Raw genomic sequence first — 21,219 nt, 5'->3', positions numbered from 1 at the left:
TTCCTATCTGTACTTTTCTTGCTGGGACAGCTTAGTGCTTGATTTGACAAAATGCAGCCATGTGGCTAAAAAAGTCATTAAAAGCATTAAAGCATTAACCTCTCATAACCCCATTTTTCACTTTGTACACATCCATAAGTGTTTAATCGAACTGGAGTTAAACACAGAAAACTTGGAGAAGTCAACTTTATACATTCCCTTCAGTTTATACAAAGCCAGCATGATAAGAAGCCAAAAAAATGAGAAAGAAGACAGCACCATGCAGAAATAGCCTTTAATTGCCTTCTGTACAGCTTCTATTCTCTGAAAAGGATTGCTTGGATTATGGAATGATTCCACACAAGCTAAACTCCAGGGTTTATTCTGCTTTTTTTTAACAGACTACTTTTTTTTCTTCAAAAATGCCAAAGAAAATGTAGATCCAAGAACTCACCCTGGAGAATGAAAAATGGAGACTAGTCCCTCAATGACACTAACGCCTTCCAAGATGGCGCAATACATGCAGTTGTTTCTCAGTTGTGGCTGGGAACCCATATGCCTTTTTTCAAATGCATGCTCCTGTCGTCCACAAATGAATAACATTTTCTTGGTATTCCAGCTGGAGTATTTTGTTGTTGAAAAAATCCAGTTCCCACTTCCAACACCACCACCACCCTGTTAGTACTTCAGTCAGAATAGCTCTGTGTGGAATATGATTCTGCAAATATCATAGCCACCTACTGGATAGCATCCCAGTAGGTTGATAGGTGTGTTACCTAATTCCATTTGCATTCAAATCAGTTAATGAATCACTTCATTAAAGTTTTAAAATGTGTTTTATCAAACTGTCAAGATAGATAACTTTTTCATCCAGATTGCAGCCTAAAAAACTCATGCGGCTGGTATTGGTTGCAGGAGTATGCTATCTAAGGGCGCAATCCTAACCCCTTATATCAGCATTTTCCAGCACTGGCACAGCACTCTGAGGAGGCCTCTGTGAGTGACACCCAACTGCAGGATGCAGCACATCCCACTGGCACCGCTATGCCAGTGCTGGAAAGTACTGACATAAGGGGTTAGGATTGCACCCTCTGTCCAAATGCTCAAACCTGTATACTTGTAAATAAAGCAAATACTGTATTACAAATACTTCATAAGTCTCCAGTGCTCTCTTATCCAAAGCTAACAAGAATGAAAGTGTTACACGGGTGCAAACATGCAACAGTTTCAACTGATGAAAAAGCAGTTTGTGTGGGAGAAATCCTTCTGGAGTTTCATTGGATATATAAGAGAGAGAAAAATGTCATCTCTTGAGTATTAAAACCATGGTACAAATACAGAATATAGCTGAGCTTTCAGTTTTTTCCTCTGTTTCAGTGACCTCTGTTCTATCATAAAGATAGTAAGGTTGCAACAATCCTACACAACGGAGAAAATCTCATTGAACGCAGTTGGACTTACGTTCCAAGTAAATGTGCATAGTCTTGTGCTGTACAAATACAGTACCAAAGCAGGGAACCATTTTCTGCACTGGGTGAAAGCAAATACGATGTGTTGATTACTGTTTTGTACATCAGGAACACGTGTCCTATGGCGGATTTACACATTAGGGTTTTAAAAAAAAAAAACCAAAAAACCCTGTACTTTATAGACTTCAATTAATTCACCAATTTATGAGATTTGTAAATAGACTGTCATGGAAAAACCATACTGTGGGTCAATTAACAAGATTCCAATGGGTGCTCAATTCTAAAGATCATAAAAGGGTATTATCAAAGTTATATTTAAAAGAACTTTAGAAAAACTGTCAGAAGCGCATAGTTGTAGATGACAGAGGGAATAAGATTTGAATGAAGACTCCCAATCATAGTACAATATTTTAATATGCCACTAAGTTCCAGTCATTAGAAAAAGCTGAAAGTGCCATTTAACAAAGTCAAATTAAGCATCGAGGACACTAACTATCAGTAACAGTACCTTCTCTTAGCAAATCAGTAACAAAGAATCCAGTCAGCAAAACAGAATGTCTGGTTTTTGTTAAAAAACATACCCCAAAACCCTTGAATAGAGACTGTTTACTGTGAGAAGGAACAAACAAGAATATTAGATAAGATGACATATTGACAAATCTCAGCCTGGAATTCATTAAGCACTGTTAAAGGTGGTATTTAAATAGATAACAAGGGCCTGTCAGGTCAAGGATATGTGTCTGTGTGCCATGCAAATACATCAGTCCAATGGTCCAGATATTTACAATAGTGAGCCAGGTGTAATCTTATTAACTTAGGACAGAAACTAATTTGATCCAGGGTAGTCTGACTTTTTGGGGGGAGAGCCCACAACGTAAATTTCTAAGAATAAAGTCAGTAAAAAAAATCTATGAGGAAAATATACTTTGTGGCTAGTTTATGTGTTAAAGTTTTTGCTTTTGAATGATCTTCTAAAGAGATTACGAGAAATTGGCAGAAGTGTATCCAGGGGCAGTGTTGCCTAGAGCGGTGATATCATAGCGTCACGTGATGTTGTGACATCACTTCTGGGTTCAGAGGAGGGTGGCGGGGCTTCACAGTGCAGCAGCCAACCCCTGTTTCTTCTACAACAGCTTCCCAGCCACTTTTTGGCTTCTGCCGAGCCATTGCAGACCCCCAAGTACAAAGTTCTGCTCAGTGGCTTGCCGTGGCTTGGAAGAAGACAAAAGTCATCCAGGAAGCTACAGTAGGAGCAGCACTGTACTCAGAGGTCTGCTATGGCTTGGTAGAAGATGAGAGTTGGCCGGGAAGCTGCTGCTCAGTGGTGCCCCCCTTCAAGGGTCTGCCCCCAAAGTCCTCTTTGGATGACAAGGGGAATCCAGTGATCTCCACAGTGTCTAACCGCAGGCTCAGAAGTCTTTCCAGATATAGGCCCAAGACATCACACCTTGAAGGCTACCACAGAGGACATTTACATCAAACAGAATGACAATGGTTATAATCTCTTCTAAAATAACAAACTCAGGGCTTAAGCACTGATCAGATTTCCTGCTCATAAGGACATTAATTTTCACTATAATGCATTTGAAATGCACTAAACAATGGAAGGGTTGTTTGTGAGAAGGAGACTCGAAATAGAGAGAGAAATAAAATAGACAAGAGGAGAGAGATGAGACAGCATGATTAGAAATACAGGGAATGACTGCTGCAACCTAACAGGAAAGTTTATTCTGAAGAAAGCCCCATGGAGTTCAATGGGGCATACTTCAGAGGGAGATGTGGAAGAGAAGTTGAGAAGACTAGGATGGGATATAACATTGCCACCTAGCTCCTGCAGTCTGAGCCATGGCATATTTATTGTAAAGTAAGCTCCATGGAATCCAGTGGAATTTTCTCCAAAAGGGGTGTAAAAAACACCAAAACAGCCTGCTACTGGCTGAGCATACTCAGTGGCTCCCAAGATCCACAGATATGTTGATGTGGCTGGAAAAAAGCTAACAGCAAAATGGGGTGATTGGCTGCTTGAGTCTGCAATTGCTGAAGGTGAACAGAACTGGGGAGATATAACACCTTGTTGCGTGATTCCTCTTGTTTATTCTGAAACCCAATATTACCAGGGGTTCTTTCACAAATCTCCAGTCACGGTCTTGGGATGCTGAGCAGCTGCACCTTCTCAGGACCCCAGATTCCCCAGGACCTCAGGACTGCAGAGCTTCTCAGGACCCCAGATTCTCCCTCTCAGAAAGTTTGTCAGCCTGGACCCCATCATGGAGTGACGACAACAGAGCTAAACAGAAGCTGCTGGAGAAGAAGTACATGATTGGTGGATTTAGTACTGTCCTTTAAGATATATCTGAGAGTTGTGTGATCTGTTCTGTGTGATGTTCTGTTCTGTGTGATGTTCAGTTGTGTGATCACAACTGGAGTTAACACAACTACTTGGGCTACAGAAAACAAAAGTGCCAATTTTAACAAGTGTAGCTGCTCACTCAGCTCCTGATGTAGGGCCCAATCCTATCTTACCTCAGTGTTGGCACTGGGTATCACAAATATGCAATAAGGTACATCCGTGACACCCAGAGAGAAGTCAGTGCCAGTGCTAGTCCAGCGCCGGTCAGCACTGAACCCAGTGCTGGACGAATGCCGCCCAGAGCACAGTAAGAGCTCTGGGAGGTGATGAGGGCCTTGGGTGTGTGTGTGGGGGGGGGGAGGCATCACAGGGTGGGGGGAGGAACCAGGGTGGGGGAAAGTGGGACCGGCAGAGCCCTGCTCCACTATATCCTATCCTCTGTGTCAGGCTGCAAAACCCAACATGGAAATTCTCAAGTTTGTGCCAGCAAAATAGCTGGCACAGACTTAAGAAACCCCATTGCAGGGCTTGGGACTTGCCCTGAGGGAAGGGGATGAAAGTTCCCTTCCTCCGTGGAGACCTCTGGTGGCCCTGGTGGTGCTGCTGAATGCAGCGGTAGCCATTTTGGTGCGGCTACACCCAATAGCCCTGCCAGGGATAGGAATGGGTTGTTAAACCTCACAACCTACCTGTCTTGAGCCGCTGTCTTTTGTAATTTACTGCTTCATGCTCAGGAACTCAGTGGGGCCAAAATCAACTTCAAACTTTATCAGGATGATATTGATTGATAATTTGTGCTTAAATTTTGCAAATGTCCACAATGCCATAACAATGACTGTGAAAAGAATGGGATCCTGCACAGCAGATATTCTTTGGAATTATATGATTGAGAAGTATCTGGAGTTTGATTAAACTTTTGCCATAAGATACAGATTTACCCATGAGTAGTCTCATTAATGTCAGTAGGACTTACTGTTCCAACTGACCTGTTTGAGACTATCTTCCCCAGGTGATATGCAAACTCCCCTTGGCCATCCAAAATTGCCTAGTTCTCACTTCACAGCTTGTGGGACACACTCCTGTGCAAAGTCTTGCCAGGGCAGGATCTATTAAATATGCCAAGACAATTCTAAAATAAACTGTGTTAAAGACAACCAATGTTTCTGTTCAAATCTGCAAGGCAACAATGTCTGTAATTAATTTTGTGACCGCTTTACAGGGGAAAAATGATCTTCAGATTGTTTTCTGAGAAACATCTGGTTGTTTAGAAAATGCATTTTTTCATCCTCAAAAGTCATTCACAAAACATGAACTATTTGTACACAATCTCTAATGCAATCTCTAAGTGAAGAAATTTCAGGGCTATCTTTTTGTGAGATACTTGCCATATTGTTTCCTTAAATGCTACTTGAAATGAGAGCCCTGCACAGTGGAATTACTTTATTAAGCTTTGTTTATAGACATTTTTAATTTGCCAACATTCTAGTTTCTTGGCATAATAATGGTTTAAATGCAACATTTCTTACATCATTAAACTCTCTCCTTCCATGAATAGGCCGCACTAATGTAAACATAGGTCGAGGGGGGATAAGGCTCCCGACAGATGGGAAGTATACATTGATTTCTGCCAATGTTTGCTGGAGAAAGGTCTCATAATCATTTTAAAGCATAGATTTCCATGGGACAAGCTGCAATCCTCTGTACTTACAGTAAATTCCATTATAATCAGTGGAACTCACTTCAAGTAAACACACATCGGATCAAGCTGCTGGACCCACTTATTCAGTAGCAGCGGTTCCATTTAAATTAAGTTTTACTAGTTTATGGATCACAGTTTTGTTAAAAGAGCGAACATGAATATTGGGTCAAACAAATGATCCATCTAGCTAAATTCCTGTTGTTTCTAACTGGCAAATCCTGCACCCAGCATTCTCAAACAGAAATCATCCCTAGTCTTGGGCCCCAGTGTACCTATTTGTTGATACAAAAGATCAGACTAGGGGGCAGTGCATATTTTATTTTATTGTTAACACTTGTGTACCATTTGTTTTGTCAAAGATAACCTCAGCATATAACAGGATTAAAACAACCAGCAAAACTTCCAAAATAAAACAACAAAACTCGATATTGTACAATAAAATAGCCATGAAACAAAGCAGAAGATCACAAAACAGAAAATAAATCCAGTAAAAGCAAAATGAGCTTAGCAGCCAAAAGATTTGAAAATCTCCAAGATCAGGCCTGATGCTAAAAGGTTTGCAGTTTCAGGGCCTGGCAGGTCTCTCTGGGGAAGATGAACCACTACCAAACTGACCCTTCTTATAACTTTATAGATGTGCAGTACAGAACCTGTAGTACTTTTTCCATTTGCAGTTCAGAAGTTTGTCTCTAGAGGGCACAGGCAAAAATGAGGAGAGGAAAAGGGGAGGAGAAAATAAAAGAGCAGACTACAACAGTGTTTCCCAAACTGTAGGTCAGGACCCACCAATGGGTCACAAGCTGATTTTCTGACTTGTGAAAAGTTTCTGAAACATAGGGCGCTATTCTAACCAACTTTCCAGCACTGACCTACCCGCAATGCAGCCCCAAGGTAAAGTAAAAAACATACCCTTACCTTGAGGAGGCCTCCTTGATTGCCTCCCCACTGCAGGATGCAGTGCACGTCACATTAGCACAGCTATGTCAGCGCTGGAAAGTTGGTTAGGATTGCGTCCATAAAAAAATAACTTTGAAAGTACTCTTGCCCAGCTCCCCTAGCCTCTGGAGGGGATGTGTGAAAAGGGGTGCATGCTGGGGTGGCCGAGACCCAATTCGTGGATAACTGAATCTGCAGATATGGATCCATAGATATGGATTAGGGGCTCCCCCCTATACTATAAATAATGTCTCTAGCAGCCTTGGGAGCACAGGACCCCAATTCTTATTGCTAAATAATTTATTAACTATTTTTAACAAATAAAAATGTTTCTTTCCAGAGCTCTTTTTTTCCTCTAGTGGGTCATGATAGATTGTTGATTTAAAAAATGGGTCCGGGTGCTAAAAAGTTTGGGAAGCACTGGACTAGACAATCAGGATGCACAAGCTGTAAGAGACAGTTGAAGAGCAAAGAAACAACTTGCTGGTGCCCAAGACTTGCCTGCAGTGTTCTTCTTATGGGAACATGATACAAAAACTGCTCTTAGTACATACCTGCCAAACCTCATTCAAAACTGGCACCTAGTGCAGGGCCTCAGATGTTGAACAGAATCCATGATGTGGTACATAATTTGGGTATCATATATGCCATCCAGTTCTACATCAGTGCACCCAGCTAGAGCTCTTCTGTGATGCCTTCTTAATTGTGCACATACAGAGTGTAGCACGTGTTCAATGAATTCTGGAACGATTCTGGAATCAGAATCTGCTAACTGGGCCAAAAGGCACCTTTCAAGTGGTGGTTCTCCTATACAGTATTTAGAAGGGGGAAGGCAAATGTCCCTGTTCAGTTCAGCACAGTTACACTTCCAGGAGCTGCTTTCCGATATCTTTGTGTTTGTGTGTGTGTGTATGTATCCCTTTTTGTGAGCCTCTGGAACAGGGAAACATCGTTTCACTTATTTTGCTATGTAAACTGATTGGGGAATTTGCTGAAAAGCAATACATAAACAGTTTCAGTAGTAGTTCTTTATCAGATCCTTGGTTAAATGAGAATAAATCTATCTGCAAATAACCTCAGTGACAACTTAGCAGTTTCTCTCAGATTTTTTTTTTTTTTGGGGGGGGGGGAGTTTGTAAATTGGAAGTTAAAAGGAACAGCAATACTGTACAATCCTTCCCTTGCAATAGTAGACCCAGGCATCATTCAGTGAAACTGACAGGTAGGAGGTTTAAGACAGTCCAAAGGAATTTTGCATAGTGCCTAATTAGTATTTGGAATTTTTTGCCACTATTGTATAGTGTTGGCCACTAACTTGAATAGCCTCAAAAAGGGACTGATAATTTCATGGCAAGGAATTCTATCAACGGCTGTGTGCAACCTCTGTTTAGCAGCAGTATGCCTCCGAAATTCATTGTAGTGGTACAAATACTGGGAGAGGGCTATGCCTTTCTCTCCAGCTTGCAGGCTTTCTAGAGGCAAGTGGTGGACCACTGCTGGGGGAACTGGGTGCTGGACTAGATGGGCCTCTGGACTGGTCCAGCAGGGCACTTCTTATATTCTATGTAGAGAAGCGCATCCTTGGCCAGAAAATGAAAATGGTACTGAAGAGACTGGGCTGAGGCACACCTAACTCTGAACAAACTCGAGCCATCAAGTCTGTGTTTGATGTTGCCACCCTGACAGGATGGAAGAGGGAATTTCACAAGGCTCACTAGGCTTCTTCAAGCGGAGAAGCCTCCCCTGCCTTTAAATAGTAGCTTCTTTCCATCTAGAAAAAAGGTGCTTGAGGAGGGACATGATTGAGACATATAAAATTATGCAGGGGATGGATAGAATGGATAAGGGAATGTTCTTTTCCCTCTCACACAACACCAGGGGACATCCACTAAGAATGAAAAAGAAGGAGGCTAATTCCATGCTTGGGATCACTAGAAAATGTATTGAGAATAAAACAGCTAATATTATAGTGCCATTGTACAAATCAATGGTAAGGCCACACCTGGAGTATTGTGTCTAGTTCTGGTCACCACATCTCAAAAAGGATGCTGTGGAACTGGAAAAGGTGCAGAAGAGAGCGACCAGAATGAGGACTGGGCTGGGGCACCTTCCTTATGAGGAAAGACTATGGCGTTTGGGCCTCTTCAGCCTCGAAAAAAGGCACCTGAGGGGGGACATGATTGAGACATACAAAATTATGCCAGGGATGGATAGAGTGATGCTCTTTTCCCTTTCACACAACAGTAGAACCAAGGAACAACAGCTAAAATGGAGTCGCGGGAGAGTTAGGACAGATGAAAGAAAATACTTCTTTACCTAGCATGTAATTAGTCTGTGGAACTCCTTGCCACAGGATGTGGTGATGGCATCTGGCCTGGATGCCTTTAAAAGGGGGTTGGACCAATTTCTGGAGGAAAGTCTATCTCAGGTTACAAGCCGTGATGGGGATGTGCCACCTCCTGGTGTTAGAGGTAGGCAACCTCAGCATGGCAGCTGCAAGGGAGGGCACCAGGTTGCAGGTCTCTTGTGGTCTTGGTGCTTCCTGAGGCACCTGGTGGGCCACTGCGGGATGCAGGAGGCTGGACTAGCTGGGAAATATAGATTTTTTTTGGGGGGGTGGGGTGGAATATAGATTGTTATTTTAAAAGTTTCATACTACAATAGCTGGGGCATTGGCTTGAGCCAGCGCGGCTCTTCTGATGTCCCGCTAAGAGGCCAGCAGGTGGCAGCAGAGGCGCCGTCCTGGCGAGCAAAGGTCTGCCGTCCCAGGCTTCTCTACGGAACCAAAGTCTCCAGCCTCGCGCCTCGAGGGTTCCATTCGCAGCACACCTTTGGCACTCGCTGACCCCAAACACGGACGATTTGACCCGCTGCAACCGCCAACTGGAAGTGCCCTCCGAGAACCATAGAGATGGTAACCCTTGGACTGGGAGAGACATAAACAGAAGCAAAGAACCACTTTGCACCGGAAGTTGCGGCCGGGTTCGGAATCGGGATGCTTGCGCCCCCTAGAGGGTATCCTGGGCGTAGCGCACCTTCGAACCGGAGATCCTGTCCGTTCTCAGGAAAGGCAGGCAGGCAGGCAGGTAGGTGGAGGTGGGGGGGAGGCAGGTGAGGCTGAGCCTCCCCACTGGAGTCCTTTGTAAAGCAATGCTGCCGTGAGGCACCCAGGCACCCACAACCCATGTGCAGAGCCATGGGTTGAGCCACTCACAAGCCATGCGCAGGGATGTGCGGTGGGTGGGGAGGCAGGTGAGGCTCAGCCTCCCCACCGGAGTCCTTCGAAAAGTGCCGCTGCCGTGTGAGGCACCCAAGCACCCACAACCCACGCGCAGAGCGGCACCCAGGGCGCGTGGGTTGTGGGTGCTTGGGTGCCTCGCACGGCAGCGGCACTTTTCGAAGGACTCCGGTGGGGAGGCTGAGCCTTACCTGCCTCCTCACCTACCGCACATCCCTGCTATCGCGGTGTCACTTCTATCTTGTGGTGGCCCCTGTGCTGGTCGCCTCTTCCCCAAGACTCCCCTGCAAAAATTACCCCCCCCCCATGAAACTGCAGTGTGTTCAGGGTGACCAGATACAATGGAGGACAGAGTGCCTGCACCTTTAACCACTGTATAGAAGAGGGTATGTTGGCAGCTTTTAAACTTTTCCATTTTGAGCTTCGCCTGCCAAAATCCCCTCTTCTATACAGTGGTTAAAGGTACAGGCACTCTGTCCTCCATTATATCTGGTCACCCTGAATGTGTTGGTAATGCTTCCCAGCCCCACAGGTTTTGGTGGAGTCTTGACCCCATTTCTCTCCTTTTCTGACTTTCATTCAGTTCTCTGGCAATGGCCTGTACTATAGAGAAGATCCTCACTGATGCAAAGACACTCCTGGAGAGGTTGAAGGATCATGATAATGCAGCCGAGTCTCTCATTGACCAGTCCAGTATGCTGCATAAGCGGGTGGTGGCCATGAAGGAGGCTGGTACAGCTCTCTCTCACAAGGTAAATGAAAGGGTTGGGGACTAGGGTGGCAAATTAGATCCTAGAATTAATCATACTTTTCTGGCCTCACATGGACTCTCTTTGCTTTACAAGTATCAAGAAGATGCAGCTGAGCTGAAAGACATGTCTAAATACAAACCTCACATCCTGCTCTCTCAGGAGAACACTCAGATCAGAGATCTGCAACAGGAAAATAGAGGTGAACCTTCTGCTAATGATATAATTGGATTTAACTGAAGACTTTTCATTCTGGAGCATAATCTCTGTGATTGTTTTGAATGGATAAAGAGCATTGTTTTCTGCTCCTAAAAATGTTATTGATTATGCAAATTCAAGCTGTGTATGTTTGGGTGATTCAACATCTGTTGTATGAAAAGCAAGATGTTACGCTTGGCATACAGCAACATTTTCAAATATTTTGGTCTAAAAGAATTCTTAGGGAACCCTACTGGTTCATATGCAGAGTCTCAGAGCAACAGGTTATGTGCAGAGTGGAGCAGTGCTGAGCCTGCCACCCAATATTGGTGAAGTATTAGAACAGAAGGGGAATGAGAAGGGGCAACCCCAAATGCTGGAGGTGGGAGGGGCGGATGAGCAAACTGGGCAGGGGACAGATAGTTGCCACTTATGGTGGGCTCTTGGAGCCCCTGATGGGGTCTCAGGGAGCCCCAGGGCTCCTAGGGGCATACAACGAGAAACACTGGTGTATAGGTACTAATATTTGCTAGGTAGATCAGCAAATGTAATCCACAATAGCCACAGAAAAGTATACTGACTTCAACATTATGCGCTCTTATTTATTTAAAATATCTGTTTATAACATTTCTGTTCCAATAAAGGGGTTATCAGGTTGGCTTACATAGTAATAAAACAATACAATAACATCACAATACAATGTTTCAGTTGATTAAAACAGAGCACAGTAGCCAAAGCTTGAAGCACACATAAAATTACAGAGCATGGCACTGCTGTTAACGAAAGGCCAAATGAAATAGAATAGTCTTAACTAAACTTTTTAAAGTTGGCAATAAGTAAACCACTCAGGCCTCACAGTAGTGTGAATCCTCCAGCCTGGGGATGCCACCACTGAAAAGACCTTGTTCATGTATCCCTACCAGCCACTCTTCTGTAGGCTGTGTTACAGAGAGGGGCCTCTGATAATAAATACAGTGTGCAGGCAGGCTCATGTGGAAAAATACAGGCCTTCAGATATCCAGGTTCTTTATAGTTGTAAGGCTTTATAAGTGATAATCAATGCTTACGTGAAACCTCTGAGCATACTGGTGCTTACTTCCAAGTAAATATGCACAGGATTGGAAGCCAGGCTTGATGACTGCATGACATAAAGCCAGATTTTGAATCAATGGAGAAGGAATCCCAGACTAAACAGCATTGGGCTGAGATGTCTGAAAAAGTGGTATTAGGAGAGACAGGAAAATGAAAAATTGTTCTGTTTTAATCAGTAGTGCCTAAGAGGTATCAGAGGAGCTAAGAACATACAAGTCTGCACTGTATTAACTAAATATACACTGTCGCCAACATATGTATTGGTTCCATTCTTGAGTGCCTCACACGGTGGTGTAGCATTTTGAAGGACTTGGGTGGGGAGGCTCCGCCTCCCCACCCACTGCGTGTCCCTGCTATCAAGGTGTTACATCTTGTATCTTGTGGTGGCCTCTGTGCTGGTCGCCTCTTCCCCAAGACTCCCCTGCAAAAATAAAAACTACCCCCCCCATGAAAGTGCAGAGTGTTCAGAGTGACCAGATACAATGGATGACAGAGTGCCTGTACCTTTAACCACTGAAACTCTGTCCAGAATTCAAAACACACATACCTCGAAAGGCCAGCTCTTGTTGACCCAGTACTATTACATTTGCATGAAAGAACCACAAACAATGTACTGCACCTGTGGAAAGCACCAATGCAATTGTCTATAATTCAGGGAGCCAGTGTGTAGCCTATCTTTGCTCAGGCATTCCCACTGGTCTGCCATCCAGATTATTAATCAGATCCACACCAGCTTAGATTCAATTGTTAATTAACAGTATTTATATCCTGCTTTTCAACAAAAGTTCACAAAGTGGATTAGAGAGAAAAATCAAATAACTAATGGCTCCCTGTCCCAAAAGGGTTCACAATCTAAAAGACGCAAAAGAACACCAGCAGACAGCCTCTAGAAAAGACACTGCTGGGATAAGGAGGCCTAGTTACTCTCTCCCTGCTAAATAAAAGAGGAGCACCCAGTTTAAAAAGTGCCTCTTACCCAGTTAGCAGTGGATATTATGCTGCAGTGTCCAGAGTTCCCAGCCAATTAAATAGGCCCTGATCCATGCAGATGGAGAACTTTGTAAATTATGAAATTAAGTTAAACTGGAGAAATTACACAGCCTTAATGTGATCTTCTGGTACAGTAGTTGCATTTACGTTAAAGGGTTTCTGCACTGAGTGTAAAGGATACCTTCCTTCATATTATTATTATTATTATTATTATTTATTAACAACAATAACAACAACATCATCATATTTATGTTCCACTTTTCTAATTTCTAATTCCTTGTGGTGTTTTTTTTTCCCCCCAGAGCTGTGGGTGTCCTTGGAGGAACACCAGGATGCTTTGGAACTTATTATGAGCAAATACAGGAAGCACATGCTGCAGCTAATGATGAAAAAAAAAGATATGGATGCCCAGCCAGTTTTAAATGTGCATCAGTCTCAATCTGCAGTAAGGAATTATTCCCATCATCTTTTCTTTGGTGGGAGGGGGGAGACGTTGACAGTAGTAGTAGTAATAATAATAGTAATAGTAGTAAAGATGACACTTAAGGGAGCTGCCTAGGTGTTGTGCTCTGTTTCTATGATGTTGCTTCTAATCTCTTTTTTGTATTTCTCTCAAGAGGTTTTTTTCTGAAACATCTTATTTCCACTAGTGACCACAGCTCAGAAGTGCCTTTTCTTTCTAGAATAAGACATTGTACGGGGCTCTCAGTGAGCTTCATAGCTGAATGGCAATCTGAACCCAGGATTCTCCAGTCCTAGTACCTGACATCCTGTGTGGTGTGTCAGTGTAGTTGTCAGAGTGTTAAACCACAACTTTCCACTGACTGTTGAGTACAGCTGCCTGGATGGTTATCCTCCATCTTAACTGGATTTCCAATCATATGTTGAAGGAATGATTATTACCCTATACAAGCAATATTCCTAGAAAGATATCCCCCCCTCCATCAATTAGGTATGCGCCTAGTTTTTCTAGATTACTTTTGTAGACTTTCTTTCAAAGATGTTATGTGAGTCTAGGTTATGAGTGTACTGAAAAACAACAATCCACCGTTTCCTTTGTTGACAAAATCAGTAACTTACAGAAAACTCTCATGGTCTGATATGACTTGATTTTTTTCTCACTGGAGATTTTGTTGGAATAAGTTGTTCTGAAATCTATCCACAGGAAATTGAGAATCACATAGACAGAATCTGTGAGATGGGAGAAGTGATGAGGAAAGCTGTTAATGTGGACAATGACCAGTACTATGAAATACGAGAAAAACTAGCACAATTAGAGGTAAGACCTTGAACAACTCTGGAGTGTGGAATAAAAGGGGAAGAAGTTTATGCCTTACATTTACTAAAAAGAAATCTGTAGAGCTTCTTCATTCTCCTAGCTTGAAATAGTTTACTGCCACTCTGCTAAAAGCTAATGTTCACCTGCTCCAATGTAGCACTACTGTAGACTATGCTGAAGCTGATGGGAAGAGGAAGGCAGGCAGCCTCAAGACAGTAGAATGCAGATCTGTAACTTTAAATATGCCTAAATCAAGAGGCCACCACTCTTGGATAAATTAGAAGACTCTAATCTCTCCTGCTTCACTCTGATATAACACAAATTAGAATCTTAGAGGGCGAAAAATACTGTAGTTAGCTCAGAACTTCATAGCATGAGAAAAATATATTTTGAAGTCAGCAATTAAGCAGAAATGGGAATGCCTGGTTTTTCTATAGCATCCAGTTATTAGGATTTTATTTGGTAGTTCAAGACTGATTAATGGGTAACTACTGAAGGATTTTTGCATAAAAAGTTGTGGTGAGAATGGTGAGGCAGGAAAAAGTGCAAAGTTGCTTTCTTGTTTTGGTGACATACATGAAGTGCCTCTAATTCGTTGGCTGACTGTAGAATGGATTTTGGTAGATTTCTGAAAACACATGATAGGCTGTCAGGTACAAGTTAAAAATATAGGCTCAGTTAATCTTCTGAGTGGGTAAGGAAAAGGTCCATAAAGCATTTCCTCCTCGGTAATACCCAACTTTCTCTATTTGTGAGCAAGATTGGTGAAGGGACAAGCTTTGTAGTAGCTTGTAGTAGTCTATGGTCACTGTCTTAGCTTATTTACTTTGGTTTTATTTACAGCTTGAAAACAAAGAGTTACGAAAACTGTTATCAATCAGCAGAGAATCTATTGAGGTGAGACAAGAAGAACTTCTCAATGACACGGCTCAGTCCACAAAAACACCTCCACTGAATAGTTGATTTCTGAAGCTGGTAACTGTACTGTAGCAAAATGTGTGTTTATTTTCCAAGCTATCTTTTAATTCCTTCAGTCTCTTCTTGGGTATCATTCCAGTCTTTTGCTGTATTCTAAACTGTGTTTTGTACGCAGCTTTTGAATGGGCACCCTCTGCTGGTTACAATTTGCATTGCTTGCTTATGTAGAGAAATACCTGCACACCTGTATTTCAGCAATTTTTTTTTCTTGAGTATACATTTTTCCCAGAAATTTCAGTTGCATAGAACTACTGTGTCAATTTTGGCTTCTTCAGCCTAAGTCTGAGGTTTTCAAACTCGCAGGGAGTTTGAATCCTGCAGTAAGTCTTTGCGGGGTCGGGGGGGAGGCAGCTCAGGGGAGCTGCAGGGGCTTGGTACACTTGCCCAAGCCCCCTGCAGCCCCCCGGGGGTGCAGGGAGCCCTGTGCGACCTTCGGCAGGGCTCCCCGGGTCAGGGAAGGTGACAGCGGAGCGATCGTGCTCTGCCTTTGCAAAACGGGAAGTGGAGCACAATCACCGCACTCTCACTTCCCCTGACCTGAGGAGCCCTGCAGGTGCTCGTGCCCTGCTCCCCGCAGCCAGGGACGGCTGCTGCAGGGACTGGAGGGTGCACCCCAATCCCTGCAGCCCGGTCAAAAGGGGAAGTGGGGCGATAGCGCACCGCTTCCGGTTTAGCGGAACGGGGCGCGATCACTCTGCTGTCACCTTCCCTGACCCAGGGAGCCCTGCTGAAGGTCATGCAGGGCTCCCTGCAGCCCCAGGGGGCTGTAGGGGGCTTGGGCAAGTGCACCAAGCCCCTGCAGCCCCCCTGAGTGGCGCAATCCTGGGGATCGCGCCACTGTCTCCTCCCTGCCTCCTGGCTGCCCCCACCCCTTAAGGGGAAAGAGGCAAGGACCCACAGGCTGGGGGGTCGCGACACCCCAGTTTGAATACTACTGGCCTAAGTGGAAATAAATTATTTTAAAGCTCATAGCATTTATCAGAAGGGCAGTAGAATAGTATAAGCACATATATTTACTTGGAAGTTTCTCCTAATGATTCTTGTGAGTTCTTTCTTCCAAGTAACTGTGTTTAGGATAAATTGTCATGCAAACTTTAGGTACTCCCTTTTTGAAATATTGATTTGATGGTATCCTTTTGGTTCTATTGTGTCGTTTAAAAACAGACAAATTACATCTTAAATCAACAAATATGGAGAATACCGCAAAATTCTCTTGTAAAAGTATTATCTGAAACACTGCAGTATTATAATTGCTTACATGGGCAAAGTAAATATGCACAGAGGAATGTACTTGAATAAGGCATAATTGAGCTATGTATTTCCCTGCTCTTTAATGTATGTGCATGAGTATTCAGAGCACCATCCAATTACAGGGAATGGGAGACTTGGATGTGCCTTATGTTTCATGTCCAGGCTTCTCACCTCCCCCTAATCAAGGAATATTGGCTCACGTTCCTTGACCAAGTGCAAGGGTTATTCACCAGTCTCCTGTCCCTGAACTAGCTTGTTGCACTGAGTGTCCACACATGCAGGCTGAAGGAAGGGATAGAAGAAAATGAGGCTTTGTTAGATTCCTCTGCATGCAGGTATTACACTTGCATGCGGAAGCCTCATGCTTTCTATATATAGGTTTACATACTACTGAAGTGATCTAGGACTGTTCGAACCCTGGCTCATCTGGGGTTCAGATGTCCGCGTTTGCCTGGATGTTCAGTCACATGGCCTTCTGTGATGCCAGGCAGGAGGCGCAACTGCCCAGAGCATCCCTGTTCCCTTATCATGGGGGACTACACACAGCACCTGGGTGGAATGGAAAGATGTGGTCTGAACCAGGACCGCTTTTCCATTGCGCAGTGGTGGCAAGTTTGGCCACCGCTGATCTAGAGATGATTATTAAAACATTACTGATCTGCTAAAAGCAGGACATCCAGATCAAGTATTTTAAAGGTTACTCCATAACTTGTTAAGTGTTCAAATATCACTGCTCCAATGAGTGTTGCTGAAACAACTGATTTATTTCTTCTTATGTTAAAGTTTTAGATGGATGCTTCATGGTCATTTTTAAAGCTTTTTTTAGGAGCAAGAACTTGTCACCATTCTGAATTCTTTCAGGTAAACATTCACCAGACAGACTTGGTGACAGGGAAAAAAAGTAAACCATAAACTGCTTTTGTAGGAATTTGACCAAGGTTATTTTTACAGCATTCTGAAACTTTTGGGGGGTCATGGGATTATTGGTTTTTGCCTTCCATGTTACTCACCTATAGACTCACACATTCTCATAGAGGGGTGGTCCCAGCTGATCCACTACCCAAGGCTGTGGTGGATGTTGCACCCTCTTCCATTTTGCCATGTCCCACTAGCTAGCACATATGCATCTATCACTGGGAGTGCTGGCATAACATTCATCCCCCTTTTTTAGTTTGTGGATACTGCCTTCTTGTATGAGTTGGCTGTATCCACCCTTCTTGGTGAGGAGGCAGTTGCAGGATGCCAAATTTCCCCACCACCAGCCTGACTCAGAGAGGTGGGCAGGAACCCTGATGGTGATGAGATGACTGAATCTGCCCAACCTGGTATTCTGACTCCAGTCAGAAAGAGAAACTGATGCTGGACCCCTTTGAGTTGGCTGGATGCCACTCACTTGGCCAGGAGGATAAGAGAGAAGGTGGTAGCTGGGTGGTGGCAGGAACTCCAGTGACAACAACCTCCTCCTCCTGTGGCCACACAATTTTAGCAGCAAGCAACTCTGGAGGCTTCCCCCATAGTCTGCCTATTCCACTGTTCCTTCTTTTTTTCCTCCTCCATGGTCTCTGATCTGGCACCCTGTTTTCAAATAGAGCAGCAGAGTGATCTGGAAGAAGAGAAGCACCTCCCCGCTCCAATTTCTTTTTTGAATGTGAGGCTGTGCTTCTTCCAATGTCCTTTCAGCCTGCACTGCTGCTCTATTTGAAAACAGGGTAGCAGAGCAAAGAACGCAAAGGAGGGCAGTGGGAGCAAGAGGAGGTGACTCAATGCACCCTGTTTCACCTCGCCTCATGGCTGGGCTGGCCATGTCCTCATACCTGGTAGATTCTATGATTGTTCTATGATTGTGCTTGAGAGTGTAGAGAATAGAATCTAAGATGTCATGTGTCTAGCTGGTGTGGTTAAATATCTGTATAAATGCCTTTGCCCTCATAGCTTGTACAGCATTGCTAAAACATTGTGACCTATAAGGACTAGAAACATACCTACATTCTAAAATCCCTTCTGCTTTTTGCAAGTAAAGTAAGTAGGATCTGCGAGGTTTCTATGTGTTGTCTGTGACTTTTCTTGCTTTTATCCTTGACCTGAACTTGAGGCACAAAGGTAAAGTAAAGGTACATGTGTACTTTTTCTGCTGTCCTCATCCTCCATGAGTGGGATTTGAAGAACTGTCAGGGTCATATTTAAACTCCTATTTTGATTTGTTAAACTGTCATACCCAAACTGTGTGTGCTCCTGAGGATACGGCTGACTAAAAGCTGCTGCTTCTATGCATTATGCAAATATAGCCTAGTCAGCAGGACAAAATAAGCTGTGTCATCACTTTGCAGTGTTATGCCTTAAATATATGCCATCAGTGCCACCTTCAGAATCGGACAACCTCTTGTAATGGGCAGCAAAATGTTCTCAGTCTATATGTAGATTCTGGTTTATTTTGTAAATACCCTATAGAATGTTATGTAAATAACTGACTTATGGAGGTGTTGATGTGATGTGTTGTTCACCATCTTGTCTGCCTGCTCTGATCAGTAAATCTGAAACTGTTCTCTTTATCTCTCAGGTTACTAAATATGTATATTGACTCATTATTTTCTTGAAATAAATGTTTTGAGGCAGTATTATGCGTTGTAACACTTTTGTACTAGGGATTATTTTTAGACACATTTTAACATTGACTAATAGCTTTGATTTATTTTAATTAACTGCTTGGATATTATGGTTTACTGTTGTGTATTAATTACCTTGCTAATTGGGAAAAGAGGTGATCCCCTTATATTTAGCAGGGGGAGAGTAAGTGCTCCTCTTCAGTGTCTTTTCTAGTGGCCATTGCTGGTGTTCTGCATCTTTGTAGATTGCAAACCCTTTTGGACAGAAAGCCATTCACATGTAAACCACTTTGTGAATGCCTTGTTGAAAAGCAGTATGGTATATAAATGTTCTTACTGAACCTGAAAATTAAGCTTAGGAAAGAAATGCCATGATAACTTTCCTATATTGGAATGATATGGTATTTTTTAAAAAATACCATTTTAAATCCCTTTCAGTTGGCCAGTGAGGACACTTATTATCTCTTTTTATATACCAGGATCTACAAACCACATGATTTTACTCTGTTTGCTTGGCTTTTTTCATAGGTCTTGTAAACAATATGTTGTTTCCTTTCTCCCACCAGTCCAGTGTGTCTGCATTTTTTATAAGTGTGCTGCCTACAGCTGAGCACTACCTTGCAATGATTAGGCCTCAGCTAGAGTAGAGTAACTTCTGTGTTTTAGAAAACAGTAATTCAGTTAATAGCCCAAAATTGCACTTGGCTATTTTACAATGACACTCATAATTATCCTCATCCAAAGTAGAACAAATGTTGGCATCCTCCAGTCTCGGAAGACTATGGTATCGCACTCTGAATGGTGGTTCTGGAACAGAGTATCCTCTCCAGTGCGTGAAACCTGGGTAAAGTAGATGTGGAGGATACCATGCAGCAAATCCCCCTTCTCCACGTCACTGAAATGGTCCAATGGAAAGGCAGAAGCCAATATGGTTGGTTCCAGCGGCGTCGCAGGAGTTGCCAGAAAGTGACTGTGTTCAGCCATGAACTGCCTCAGGGACTCCGGCTCCGCATTTTGCCTCGAGGTTGACTCCTGAAGCCTTTTCCATAACTGGATGTAGCCACAAGGCAGTGGAGGTTTGGGATCAGAGTTTTCCTTCTCTCAGATGAGCTGCCTTCCCAGGCTAAGGAGTCCCATCTACCTGGTGGCTGTTTAGTCGCCTCTTATGACAAGTACAGCCAAACTGAGGGCCTATTCTTATCCCCAGCCCTCAGGGGATAAAAGTAGAACAAGACTCAGGAAAAGCCTAGGAAGGCTTTTCCCTTCTTAAAATGACAGCCCCCTGAAAAGTTGCTCCTGAATATTGGGGGAACTTCTACAGTGACTTGAGAAGTGCAAGGTCCCTGCTGCTGTGTTTTTTTGGGGGGTGGTGGTGGAGGACTTGATAAACCTTTGAGTTCAGAGATACCTTCTGCCTGCACCGAGCAAGTTTGGATCCAAGCCATTGTTTGTTGTTGAAAAGCTTTTCATATGGTTTATTGCATCCACAAGGAAAGAATCTGGATAGGGCACCTGGAGTTGGCATATCAGTCAATATTATGACTTGTGAAGTTTAACCTACATCAAAACCTTCCCCAAGGTATATAATTGCACAAGAAGAGTGAATGGTGCTACTATGTCAACAACAGCCACTCCTACTAAATGTGGTGACACAGGGCAAATCTAATTAAGGGAGCTGCGTTTTTCTGGTGTGTGCTAATAAATTATAATAATAGAGTTGCAACTAAAATGCCAGGTAGCAGGCTGGGCTTGTCTAACTTGCCAGCTTTCTTTTAGGTAGGGTTTTTTACCCCACTTCTCAGCATGGCTTCCAAAACAGCTTCCCACATGATGTCACTAAGATTCTGTTCATATAAATCGCAGTTGCATGTCTGGAGGCACTGGGTGCCCAGAATGAGCCTGCAATTGTTGATATTTCTCAACATGTATTGGAATGCATGTGGCATATTGCCAAACCATAGGAGTTAAAAATCAGATTTCAGGTGAGTGCCAAAGCACAGAGGATGCTTCCAGCCTGACTCTCAAAGCATTTATGCTGTTTTTATGATGAACAAGAAGGATTTAAAGACATTATTATTAACAGTATTACAGTGCAATCCTATGTCTACTCAGAAGTAAGTCCCACTGAATTCAATGGATTTGCTCTCCAGTAAGTGTGGATAGGATTGCAACCTTAGTCAATTGTACTGGGAAATCATAACTTGTTCTTTCTTTACCACCCTTTTCCTACATCGGTGTGTATTCTCTTTTCTCTGCTGGAAGCTAGAGTTACTTCCCTTCTTCTATTTCTAAGTGTTTACAGGGGTCTTAGGCAGCTTCTAAGCCGTCAAGCAGCTACTCCCCTGTGCGGTAGGAGAGTGTACACAAGTTAACTTGAGTAGGGTTGGGTATTACAGAACAGCTGGTGT

At 43.4% G+C, this 21,219-nt stretch overlaps 1 protein-coding gene across 1 annotated transcript; it reads left to right on the top strand.

Annotated features, from left to right (window-relative positions):
- The first annotated feature begins 9,441 nt into the window (after positions 1–9,441).
- Positions 9,442–15,294, top strand: SIKE1 (suppressor of IKBKE 1). Its single transcript, XM_066625532.1, has 6 exons — positions 9,442–9,519; positions 10,255–10,423; positions 10,517–10,622; positions 13,003–13,145; positions 13,866–13,979; positions 14,823–15,294. Exons 2-6 carry the CDS (start codon positions 10,265–10,267, stop codon positions 14,940–14,942), a joined length of 642 nt encoding a protein of 213 aa, XP_066481629.1. The 5' UTR covers positions 9,442–9,519; positions 10,255–10,264; the 3' UTR covers positions 14,943–15,294.
- The last annotated feature ends 5,925 nt before the right edge of the window (positions 15,295–21,219 follow it).

This window comes from Tiliqua scincoides, chromosome 4, assembly GCF_035046505.1.
Source record: "Tiliqua scincoides isolate rTilSci1 chromosome 4, rTilSci1.hap2, whole genome shotgun sequence".
NCBI lineage: Eukaryota > Metazoa > Chordata > Lepidosauria > Squamata > Scincidae > Tiliqua > Tiliqua scincoides.
The sequence above is the reverse complement of the archived record's forward strand: the minus strand, read 5'-3'. Positions and strand labels throughout refer to the sequence as shown.